This window comes from Mastomys coucha, unplaced genomic scaffold (assembly GCF_008632895.1).
Source record: "Mastomys coucha isolate ucsf_1 unplaced genomic scaffold, UCSF_Mcou_1 pScaffold2, whole genome shotgun sequence".
NCBI lineage: Eukaryota > Metazoa > Chordata > Mammalia > Rodentia > Muridae > Mastomys > Mastomys coucha.
The window spans coordinates 367,343-379,697 of record NW_022196902.1 but is presented as its reverse complement, the minus strand read 5'-3'; the positions used below and the strand labels follow the sequence as shown (position 1 = coordinate 379,697).

The 12,355-nt window shown below is 46.8% G+C and overlaps 1 protein-coding gene across 2 annotated transcripts in view; it reads right to left on the bottom strand.

The window, feature by feature from the left end:
* Zc3h12d (zinc finger CCCH-type containing 12D) overlaps positions 1–11,340 on the bottom strand; it is a 40,643-nt gene extending 29,303 nt beyond the window's left edge. The window contains exons 1-2 of one of the 2 annotated variants that reach the window (XM_031380349.1): positions 11,112–11,340; positions 3,720–4,100 (exon numbers count right to left, since the gene is read on the bottom strand). In XM_031380349.1, coding sequence (XP_031236209.1) covers positions 3,720–4,030 — 311 coding nt within the window. In that variant the 5' untranslated portion in view covers positions 4,031–4,100; positions 11,112–11,340. The other variant, XM_031380350.1, reaches the window with a different exon arrangement.
* Between the last annotated feature and the right edge of the window lie 1,015 nt (positions 11,341–12,355).

Sequence of the window (12,355 nt, the reverse complement as noted above, 5' to 3'; positions counted from 1 at the left end):
TTTTAAAAATATGTGCTATGTAGGCAATGAGACACCAGTTTGGATTTCCACCCTGCATTCTCTATAAAGGGGGGCTCTCTGTGGTCATCATTTTCATGGCTGGGGATCTGGTTGGCCCTGGGAACAAACTCCTCACTGGAGGGCACAGTAGAGGGGCAGAGAGTCTGCATAGCCCTCCTCCGTGCTCTTAGAACTTGGCCTTTGAAGGAAATTAATTGCAGTCCATAGTCAAGAAGTTGTTATATTAGTTGTGCTTTTCCCTGGGATCCGAGGAGCAAAGAGGGGTGTGTGGAGGTGTGTGTGTGAGCACACACATAATACTGAAGTAGTTCGTAGACAGAAAGTATAGGAAAACACTTAGACGACATGTTCTTTGCAGTGAGTCTGTGTGACAGTTTCCGTTTGCAACCCACACAGATTAAGCGTAGAAAGACAAAATGACCACAGTAGGAAAGGTGCAGTAGCAGTGGTGGTACTGAAGAGATTGACCTAGCGGTAGCTGTGTGGTACTGAATACATTGACCTTCACAGTCATGTTGTCTCGTACAGACAGAAGATGTGGTTTCAGTTTGAATTCCAGACTGCAGCAGAGTCCCATCCCCTCCCCCACAGACACACACACGAGCTCTCTAGCATCATTTTTAACAGTGTCCTCTGATCCCCAAGGAGAACACCCCATCCTGAAGTAGTCTGTTTGCGATATGACCATTCCAGTATTTTTCTCCCAAACTCGGGGAACTAACTCGTGCCATCTTGGGGCTGACATGGGTTTTGATTTGTGTAGTGACACCTTACGTTCAGACCCTCTTTCAATTATTGCCTAGTAAGCTTTGTTCTGATCATGCAGAAGCCGGGCATCTCTTCCCCTGCACTTTTTAAGGCTGTTGGAGCATATTGAACTTATATTTTTATTATTTACAGTTATCGATTGGTGCAGTCATACGTGGGAAGGTCAGAGGACAGCTAGCATGACTCCTCGTTTCTTCCTCTTTCCATCGTGTGGTCTCAGGGAGAGAACTCAGGTCATTAGATTCGGCAACCAGTGTCTTTCTCAGCTGAGCCAACTCTCTGGCCACTGGATTCTTTCAAGCCCCTGTCCTGGCTAGTGTACTCTCAACAACTTAGAGTTACCTGACAGAAGGGAACCACAGTTGAGAAAATGCCTGTCAGACAGACTTAAACGCAAGTTTATAGGGAATATTCTTAATTAGAGATTGATGTGGGAGGTCTAGACCATTGTGGGTATTGACATCCTGGGCAAGTGGTCCTGGTATGTACATAAAAAAAAAGAAAGCAGGCTGAGGGAAGCTGTGAAGAACAGACCAATAAATAGAATTCCTCCTTGGCCTCAGCTTCCATTCCTGTCTCTTGGTTCCTGCACTGAGTTTCCATTTTGCCTTCTCCTGACGATGAACTCTAACCTGAAAGCCAATTAAACCTTTCCTCCCCGAATTATTTTTGGCCATGGTGTCTTATCACAGCAATAGAAACGCCCTAAATAAGATTGTCTCTTTAACGCCTCACAAACCAAGATGTCATAGGTTTCCCATCTGCAGCGGAAAGGGGGCGTAGGAGAGACAGCGAGAGCGCGAATGCACAGTCTCGGGTAGGAGCCAGGGGCTCCACAACCCCTTGATGCTATCCCTGTGGGTAAACCTAACAGATAAAAAAAAAAAAAAAAAAAAAAAAAAAAAAAAAAAAAAAAAAGGAGCATGTGCTCTTAAGGCACACCATGCTGGGCGCGTGGGAACACCCTCTGGGCTGGACCATTCTAAACTTCTGTCCTACAGTGCCAAACTCAAAGTGAGCTCAAATCCCTGGGGGGAGCTTCGGATGCCTGTTGACACGTTTGGAGCCGCTGATAACTGCTTTTCGGAATTCCTACTCAGCTTTTAAAAGGGGAAGTACGCGTATTTATAGCTGTGAGTGAGCTATTTCCTATGGCTCTGCCCTCTGCCCGCCTGTAACTCAGCCAAGTTTGCGCAATGCCTTCCTCACCCAGCACTGAGCGTGGAATCTTGGGAGATTGGGTCACAGAGGAGCTTTGCCAAATCAGGCACAATAACCACGCGCCATCAAGCTGGAATCCCTGCACACAACGAAGAAGCCAAGTTACAAAGACTGACCTGGCCCTATGTGAAGCTCAAAGTGAGAAGAGTGATCCCAGCGACGATACTTAACTCGGGAACTGCAGCCTTGCCTCACCACAGGGCCCCAAGCAGAGGGCTTTGAATACAACCTAAAGCTCTTCTGGTTCTCAGGCCCTAAGGGAGACCCTGGAGCTCTACCTGCCTGCTCCGCACGGAGAACCTCGCCTTTCCATTATAACACAGCTGGCTGGAGACAGACTCCAAAGCAGCCCTACCTGCCAACACCTAACCCCGGGCTGCTATCTACCACTCGCTTCTTTCCTCCTGTGAGCAAGCTTACAAGCTGCTCAACTTGTTGAGCAGGCCACAACAGGCACTGTGCCTATCTCCCCTTTAGGAAGGGTTGATTCCACGGCCCCAAACCAGAAAGCAATTTGCCTCATTCACACAGCTACCAAGATACGGAACAGGGTTTGAAAGTCTGATCCAGGAGAAAGAAAGAAAAAGGAAGGAAGGAAGGAAGGAAGGAAGGAAGGAAGGAAGGAAGGAAGGAAGGAAGGAAGAGAGAAATAAAGAGAAAAAAAGAACCCACAAACTAAAATTAGAACTAGCATTTGATTTAGCTATACCACCTCTGGATATATACCCAGAAGAATCAAGTATAGCATCAATACGCTTTCACACCCATCTTTACTGAAACCCTCTTCACAGTATTTGAGTTATAGAGTCAGTCCAGATACCCACACCTTTGCTTATAGAGAACAGTAGCCTGACTTTTGGTAGTAAGGCTTTATTTCCCCCCCCCACCTCCCCCTCTGCCTGCATCTATTGGAAAGTTACCTTCCAGCTGGTCCCTGCAGGCTACCACCTGCTGTCATTTGATGGCTCCCAACAACATGTCTCCATGTACTTTTGTTTCTGGAGCACAGAAGTCTGAGAGGAGTTTGGAGGTTAAAATCCAAGTGTCTGCAGAGCTGACTGAGAATCTATTTTCTTATTTTTCATGCAGGCCTAGATCTGGGGCCCATCTACTTTCAAAGCCATGAAAGGCTTGAAATGATATGTATTATGCCATATTTGTGCACAATTACTATTGCTTCTCTGCAGAGATGTATAGATTTTAATAAATAATTAAAGGGTCTTTTTGGCCTGGGGACTAAAATGAAATGTAGTATGTATACACAATGGTGTATAAGTTTTAAAAATGATGATTATGTCGTTTGCAGGAAAATAACAAAACTTAAGATTCATCTTAATCAATACAAGCCAGATTCAGAAAGTCGAAGATGGCATATATATATATATGGAATCTCAGTTAGTGTATTTTGTACATATGTAAGGCAGGGAAGGATACGGGGACTATTTGTTGAGGAGAAAGTGGAGCAGAGGAAAGAAAGGAGAAGAGACAAGAGGGGTAATGAAACGCATGGACAAAGCATGTGACATACATGCCTGACTACGTCATCAGGAAATCTATTGTTTTATAAAATTGTTTTTAAAATCTCATCCATCGGTCCTAAAACTCTTTGAATCAAACCACAGAGAGGAAAATGTTTCCCAGGACTCCAGATAACAAGGTCTCTGGCCCCAGCACTCAGTAATAAGATGAAGGAAAACTAAAGATGCTACCTCATGGCCACATTGCTGCCATCGATCACTATGGGCCGCAGGAAGCTGGCTGGATCTCCGCCAGCCTCTTCTAGGCCTGGTCCCAGGCCCTGCTGGGCAGAGTCTTGGACCCCGCAGCCTCGGGGCATCAGCACTACCCCGGTGCTATTGGCTGGATCCTCCTGGGCTCTTGGGCGGCTGCCGGTCTGGATCAACTCTTGCAGCACGTCGTTGACCAAGGCACTGTCACCCAGTTTGCCCAGAACCTTGACCACGTCCTCCTGGCTGTAGCCCAGTTTCTGGAAAAACTCCATCTTGCTCCGACGCTCCATATCGTGCCAGCTGTTGCTTGGCCCGGCTCCTGCCCCGAGCTTTCTCCTGGCAGAGCGGCAGAGGCATGAGCTAAAAAGAAAAAGCAGCAGTCAGGTGTTTGCTGTGCAGCCTGGCAGCCAGGCCACCGGGTGAGAAGGGCATGCTGTGAGTGCTCCTCCCTCGTGGCGTTATCTATCAGGAAATCATGTGGCTCCAGGTCCCCTTGGGGATTTTCAGTTGCTTGGTGTGGCTGGCAAGCCACCGATGCAATCACGCCTCTTTTACTTTTAGTGTATTCTCTGATACCTTTGTTCCTGTGTGCCTGTGCAAGGAAAGCTAACCAGGGCCCAGGGTGGCAAGAACCAAGTAGGGCACCAAACCAGGCAAACCTTTTTGGAGACTCTGTTAGGAACAAGATGCCATCTACCCAGACTTCTGGACCTCCGGGTGTTAACAGTATTTAGAGAAAAAGACCTTTCAAGTCGGGTCCTTGGGGGCACACCTTCACCCTACAACAGGCGTTCTACAAGAAGAGACAAGGCACTTTAGACACACGTGTGCACACACACACACACACACACACAAACGAGCTTAGGAGGGTGGGGGGACCCCTGTGGTTGTGAGCAGGTTAGGGAGTGAGATCTGGGAAGGAACCAATATTGTTAACTCTCTGATCCAGAACTTGCAGCCTCCAGAACATAGTGACTTTCTGTTGTGTCAGCCCTCACTTGCCAAGATAGCTACAGCAGTCCCGGTTGTAGCCATCCTGGCAGGCAATATAGGAGACTGACTCACCCCCAAGAGAACTCTCACAGAAAGAAGGGGGCCCCTCCCAGAAAGGCGAGGCTACCCAGGAACCCAACTCTGCACTCTAGCTCAATTTACTGATTCAGATCATACTTAATCTTAAAAATAAACAATCCAGACTCATATTTGGCTCTTCTTCTGGGGACACCCATCATGGCCTGTCACACTTCCCTGTGTAGAGGTGACAAGGAAGGGCCTGCACCTGACAGTTGTGTTCAAAGGGTTCCCCTTTGGAAATATTCAGGACACACTGGGACTCTCTGCCAGTCACAGAAACTTGACACCATTCAAAATGTCTAAAAATGTAGAGATAATCCATAAAGACACAGCGACCGTAAAGGAGCCAAACAACACAGAAGTAGAAAGAAGGTATAAAACACAGTCCGCACCTCCAGTGCCTCCTATGCAGGCCATGTGTCTGCACAACCCCAGCGCTTTCTCTGCATGCATTTAATAGAGACACACAGATATGGCCTTAGGACTGTCTCTGGCAGGGCTGGAGAGATGGCTCAGAGGTTAAGAGCCATCTTAACTCTGTTAACATCTGGACTGTTGTTCCAGAGGTCCTGAGTTCAATTCCCAGAAACCACATGGTAGCTCACAACCATCTATAAAACCATCTATAACAGGATCCGATGCCCTCTTCTTGTGTGTGCGAAGATAACAACAGTTTATATATATATAAACACACATATATATGTGTGTGTGTGTGTGTGTGTGTGTGTGTACACACATATATATATGTATATATATAAAATCTTTAAAACAAAAAAAGGGAAAAAATTTAAAAAAAAAAAAAAGGACTGGACTGTCTCTGGCTTACTTTTGCATGCATGCATGTATCATTAGTCAGCAGCTTGCCTTCTTCTTTCAAACTCACTTTGAACATCTTATCTAGCCTGTTTCCTTGATCTGGCTGTTGTATGCCCAGAATCAAACTTGATGGTATACAAGTGAACAAACAAACGAACGAACAAACGGTGTCTTTAGGGTTAACCATATGCCGAACGATGCCAATTTAGTCCATCTCCTATTTTTCAGTTACAGATGCCACTTACTGAAAATTCTTGTGCATGCTCCTTTCACTGACCCCTTCCCAATGCTACGGATTCTTCACCTTTCCAACCCAATCTTCTGTATTAATCCTTGACAGTATGTGTGCTTCTGGGCTAGCCTCCCACTTAGCTATCACATGCTTCCGAAGATCTGTCCTTTCAGGGCAGGAACCGGGACAGAATTAACTAGGTCAGAGCCTGCCAAGCTCAGAGCATTTCAAATACAACCTTCTAGACTGAGAGACCTCTCCTGCTTCCCTAACATGCCTGCTCCCCCACTCTGCCTCTGTGCAAGCCCCCTAGCTTGGACCTAGGATTGTATTAACAAAAATCTGACCATAATTTCCATCTACCCCAGTCCCTAGTGACTACAGAAAAGACACCAAGTTCCAGAGCATGTAGAACAGCTGTGTCACCCTGTGGCTCTAACCTCGGCCACCCCACTACCTTCCAGTGTCTCAGCTTAGCCCTTATTCAGAGCAAAATGAATCTCGTCTGCATATCTAAATATTCCAGAATGTTCCCAAAAGATGTGCTCTTCTCTGTTTTGGTTCACCACTTTAAATTTCAGGGCACATACCACTCAGAGGGATCCTCCTGGACTCTACAGACCTCATAAGAGCATGGCCATGCCATCGAGCACAGCAGCACCCTTGTCCCCTCACATGGATTATTACTTACTCTTCTCAAGAGACCCAGCCATTCCGGCCTGTCTGCCTCAGAGTCACTGTCTCTTAGTGGCACCTGGTTTAGCTAGTTCAATAGCTTTTTGTTTGTTTGTTTGTTTGTTGCTTTTTTTAATGGAGGGTGGGCTGGGGTTTTCCTCTCTTCCCGCACATTTTTCCTTGAGTTGTAAATCTCAAATAACAGCATCCTCTAGAGGCCCCCAAAGGAGGTACTCCAGTACCTCCTTTCACTGATTCTTGACTTCCACATCTGACGAGTCATTAACTCTGTTTTCTGGACACTTTGTGTACCCACCCTACCCTCCATACACACTGACACTGTCCCATCCTCTTGCTCCATGGAGCAGACTTACTGATTACCTACTCACACTGGCTCCACAGAAACAAAACAAAACACGCTCTATTCTCAGCCTTCTCCTAATCTACTCTAGAAAACAGGCCAAAAAAAATGTAAGTAGTAAGTCATAAACCCAAAATAAGTGCCACTGATTGTTTTGGGTTTGGCTTTTTGTTTGTTTATATTTGACTGTGTGTGTGTGTGTGTCTATGTGGGTATGTATGTGTGTATGTGTGTATATGTCTGTGTCTGTGTGTGTCTCTCTGTATATATATGTGTATTTATGTCTATGTGTGTGCCTGTGTGTATATATGTGTATATATATATGTATATATGTATATATATATATATATATATATGTCTGTATGTGTGTGTGTGTGTCTGTGTGTCTGTGTATGTGGTGTATGCTAGAGTACTCAGTGGCAGTCAGAGGACATCTTGTAAGACACTCTTCCCTCGTTCAGCCAGTGTGGTCCTGGCGATGGAAATGAGGTTGTCAGTCTTAGCAGCATGTGTCCTTCCTTGCTGAGCCATCTCACTAGCACAGAACAATTGGTTAGAAAAATGTGCTCTCTGGAGCTAGAGACATGCCTCAACAGTTAAGAGCTCTTAAGAGTTCCTGCAGAGGAACTAAGTTCAGTTCCCAGTAGTTACATGGTGGTTCACAACTGTCTGTAACTCCAATTCCAGGCAATCTGATGCTTTCTTCTGGCCTCTAAGGGCACCAGGCACACACGCAGTGCACATAGATACATGCAGGCAGAGTACTCATACACAAATAAATCTAATATGTGTATATACACACACATATATATATATAATACTATGAAATAAAAAGAAAAATGTGTTTTCAAGGTAGAGATGATGAATGACTCGTCTCCTTTTGAGGGCAGGGAGGGACAGGACAGGCTCATCAGGCAAAGGCCTTCTCCACCAAGTCCGATGAGCTGAGTTTGATCCCCTGAGAGAATCGACTTATGGAGTTTATCCACACACAATCAATAAGTAAACGTAAAATCATCAGGAAAGGCCAGAGGAGTCCTCAGAAGACTGTGAGGTCTTCTGACAGGACACTAGGGTCTCAACATGCAGTTGGCCCCACGCCAACCACATCACTAATGCCAAACCACTACACAAAGACTCAGCGTTTCTCCAAACTTCCATATTCCTCTATCCTGCACAAAGTAAAGGTCAAAACTCATCCACATGAGAACCAGGGCCTCACAGTCGGCCCGACTCTACTCCCCTTCCCTTAACTGCGTCTCTGCCTTGCCTCTCTATCTCTAGAGCAGTTCTCTTGGGACCTAGGGCTAGGGTCCAAATTTCACATAGGAAAAGGACCCTCACCTCACGCTTAAGTGGCGGTCACTCACTGTCCCACAGGGCTCCTCCCCTATCTGGAACATCTGTTCTCTTCACAGGCTAAGCCTACAGTTGCATTTTCTGGAAACATATATGTCCCCACTGCAGCTTTTCATGCTTTCTATATCATTTTTATGAACTCTTACTTAAATTTCTGGTCTCTCTTATTGGGAAAACAATCTAGATGTACACATTCTCCTTCCAGGGCTGGGGAAACTTGAGGCTCCATAGCTAGTAAATGGCAGAGAGTCACACTAGTAAGTTCCAGAAATAACTTGTTATTTTGAGTCACGTGCTCAGTACAGAGGTAGCACATTAACCGTTGCAGAAGTGGAAAAATTAAAATGTCAGCTGAGTGGCTTCCCTTCAGCCTCAGAGGAGCATCTCCCTGAGGAGCCTTCTGTTTATTTTGTAACTTCTGCTGGGTGGGATGAAAACAAGACCATCTCAAACAGAAAGGCTTGAGCCAGATAGGGTGAACCGGCAGGTGGCCGGATGGCAGGCAGACCCTCCCTATGGCTGCTTCGTTCTATGGAGCCAGCGAGACATCTGCCACAGAAGCCTTTCTGAGAAGACTTTCAAAAAAAGGCACTTGTGCCACCAGACAGCTGTTTTTAGACAGCTGTTAGTTACAAAACTAACAGAGAATTCACCTACTTCAGAAAATAATTCTCCCTCGGGACCTTAACAGCAACTTTAGTTCCCTTTTAAGACAAATGATTTCTAAATAAGGGAGGAGCCAGGGGAAGGGGCCTGCTCTCAGGAGCCTCTCCACTTTGGTGAGCTCTTTTGAGCAGTTAGTTCTCAGCTGCTTAAGTGTGACCTTGTTATTTTTAAAATCTTAGAGTCTGGACAGCTTCGTCTAAGTTTTCTTCCTCAATCTTGACTGGAAGTCCCAGACAGCCCAGAAGATTAGTGACAAAATCTTACAGATTTCCTCATGACACCTCAGAAGGGTCAGCATCCCGACCCCCCCCCACCCCCCGCTTCTTTGGGACTGATGGCAGACACAACTGTCTTGTGTCCCTTCTAAAAGCAGCAAACCCAGGTTTGAAGATTCCCCAAGTCGAAAGCCTGCAAGCTCTGCCTGGAAGAGCCTCTGGAGAAATTGAGGAGAGACTGAAATGGGAGAACAGGTGAAGGATAAAGATAAGAGAAACAGCAGTCCCGCGGTGCGCGGCAGTGCCTAATGATGAGGAGCTGCCTCCTACACTGTGGAAACCTCAACCTCCTTTTGATGTGGAAAAGTGCGAGCCTGTACCTCAGGTGGCAGTTTATGCGAGGAAACTGAGGGAAACAGTTTGGTGACTTGCCTAGGGTGCCATGAGCTATGAAATGGTGATCTTTGTCATCCAGACCAGAGAGCCCCCTCCGGTGGTCGCCTGCAGTGCAAACCCGCAGCACTAGGCCCCAAATCACTCCCCGTGTCCTGGCCCACAGGCCACTTGAAGTCAATCACAACAGTAAGCAGAAAATCAGCCTAGTCCTCGCTTCTCAACAACTCCACCAAGTTTGGCGGGTCAGCACAGATTTCCAGTCCCTCAGTGGGGCTAGCTATCAGTCAGATTTGGTTTGGTTTGGTTTTTGTCAGAGTTTGAGGAAGTCACCGAGAAGCTAAGATTTCATCCCACAGGGCTGATTTTCTTTCTTTCTTTTTTTTTTTTTTTGCCTGCTCACTTCTTCCCTTTTAAAAGAAGATTTGTAATCTAAAAACATATTGCAGAGGGCTAGGTCTGTATCTTGGTGGGGGGCTACTTGCCTGGCATGTACAAGGCCCCATTTTAACCATCTCTAAGCTCATAGTCCTGTATGGGTGCATAGTCTACACATCGCTCACCCATCTCCAGAACTCTCCATCCCTTAAAATCCATGCCCCTGAGCCCCCCACCCCCACCCCTGCCCTGCCCTAGCCAGCAGCCATGAATTTGGCCCACAGGAGTGGAATCACACAGCCTGTATCCTCTGACACTGTTTGTTTTACTTAGCTTAATGGCCTCAGGCTCCAACCATGTTATGTCAGAAGTTTCTTTCTGTGTGAGGCAGAATTATAACCCATGTGGATTATGAATCATAATCCATATGTTGCGTGTGTTCACTCATAGGGGCTACTTTGGGCTGCTCCTGTCTCTTGGCTACTGTCACTCTAACTGTATATAACCATGAGTGTTCTGGCCTGGACTTTTGTTTTTTCCTCAAACGCACTCCACCCACCTTTCTCTGCTGCTATAGGTAACTTACAAGTATGCTTGAAGCATGTACAGCCATGGTCCAGAGACCTATCCATGGGCCAGGTCCATGTTAGCATCCATCTGGCTTGGGAGAAAAAGCCCTAATCTCGGGCGACAAAGCTTGGGTTTCTAGTTCTGCAAAGAATTAGTCAAATCCGGAATCAATCTCCTCATCAGTCCTGAGGCTGCTGCCAAAGCTCCTGATCTCTCTCCAGCCAGGAAACTAGACACGGCCGAACCGAACCGGTGTCTAGACTGGTAAACACCTTAGCAAGCCTCGAAAGAGTAAAGCAACGTCCACTCCTGAACTCCACAGCGTCCAACGTTGTTACCGAGCCCGCAGATGGAAGGTTTACTTCAACTGGCAGGATTAGCCCCCATCCTCCCCCGACACACATAACAATCCTTGCTAAGAGAGAGCAGACACTGCATCAAAAGGCAGGTAAAGATGCTTACCGTATTTCCGGAATTTGAACACCTAACAAAACATCTCAGGTGTGAGAAGCCAGGGTGTTGAGGGCAGTCCTCACTCACACACCTGTCTCTAACATGCCCTTCTCCCACGCCCTTGACTGAAGTCTGTACTGTGCCTGCCACGTTACTGATAGCAGGGCGCAAGCACTCACCAGCTGGGTGTGTCCCTCGGGCTCTCCCAGCAGACTTGGCTCAGCTGCCTGAGCCTTCACAGTGACCCTCTCTTTTCAGCTAGGGAGTGCTCACTCAGTCCCTCAGGAGTTGCTGGAGTCAGAGGCGGGCAGAGCACCCAGGCCACACCCCTGCTAGAAACCGATCCATGCCTGCACTGCACTTCCTGCGCAAGTCACGTTCAGCTGCAAAAGGTACTTACACTTTGTGTTAAAAAGAAAAGGAAGAAGGCACTGAGAGGTTGGAAGTTCACGCCTCCGCCCCGGTCAAATCAAAGTACAGCGACCATGCAAAACAAACGCGCCTCCTCCTCCTCCTCCTCCGGGGACAGCCAGGAGTCCAAGAGGGCAAAAGCACTAAGAATCTGGAGGGTGAGAAGAGCTGCTAAGTTCCCCACTCCTGGTGCCTGGGAAGCCCGTCTGCTTGAAGATGCTCCTAGGGGAAGTTGATGCTCAGCTAAAGGAGACCATAGACTGTCAGAGGGAAGGGGAAAGGATAAAGACAAGCTACAAGCTGCTCTGTGGAACTTGGGCTGGAGGATTCAGCCAGTCGGTCATTCACAAAGCCAGGAGTCCCAACCAATAATGACCTCCTGTGGAAAAAGGGCTCAGCAGCTCTCTTTACTACTGTCCTAAGTCAAGTGAGTGCGCACACATACACACAAATAAATGTATAGACATTTAAAAAGAATTCTGGGGATGGGAGGTGGTGGCACGTGCCTTTAATCCCAGCATTCAGGAGGCAAAGGCAGACCTCTGCGAGTTCAAGACCAGCCTGGTCTTCAGAGCAAGTTACAAGACAGTCAGGGCTACACAAAGAAACCCTGTCTTGAAAAACAAACAAACAAACAAACATAATTCTGCTTTGTGGCTATCCCTGGGCCAACAGCACTTCTGATGAGTATGGGGCCAAGTGAGAGGCATCAAATTATTTCTCAGAAAAGATGATGGTGGATAGAGAGAAGGTAGAAGTAGCTACTGCCAAGCCTGGTGACTTGAGTCCTATCCCCAGGACCAACATAATGGAATGAGAGAATGGCTCCCTTAAGTTGTCCTGTGATCTACACTCTTGTCATGTCACGTGCATGCCCACATACATACATACATACATACATACATACATACATACATGCACATGCATACACACATATAATGTGCACACAATATACATATGCCCACAAATGTGCACGAGCACACACACACACACACAATCTTAAAAATTATGA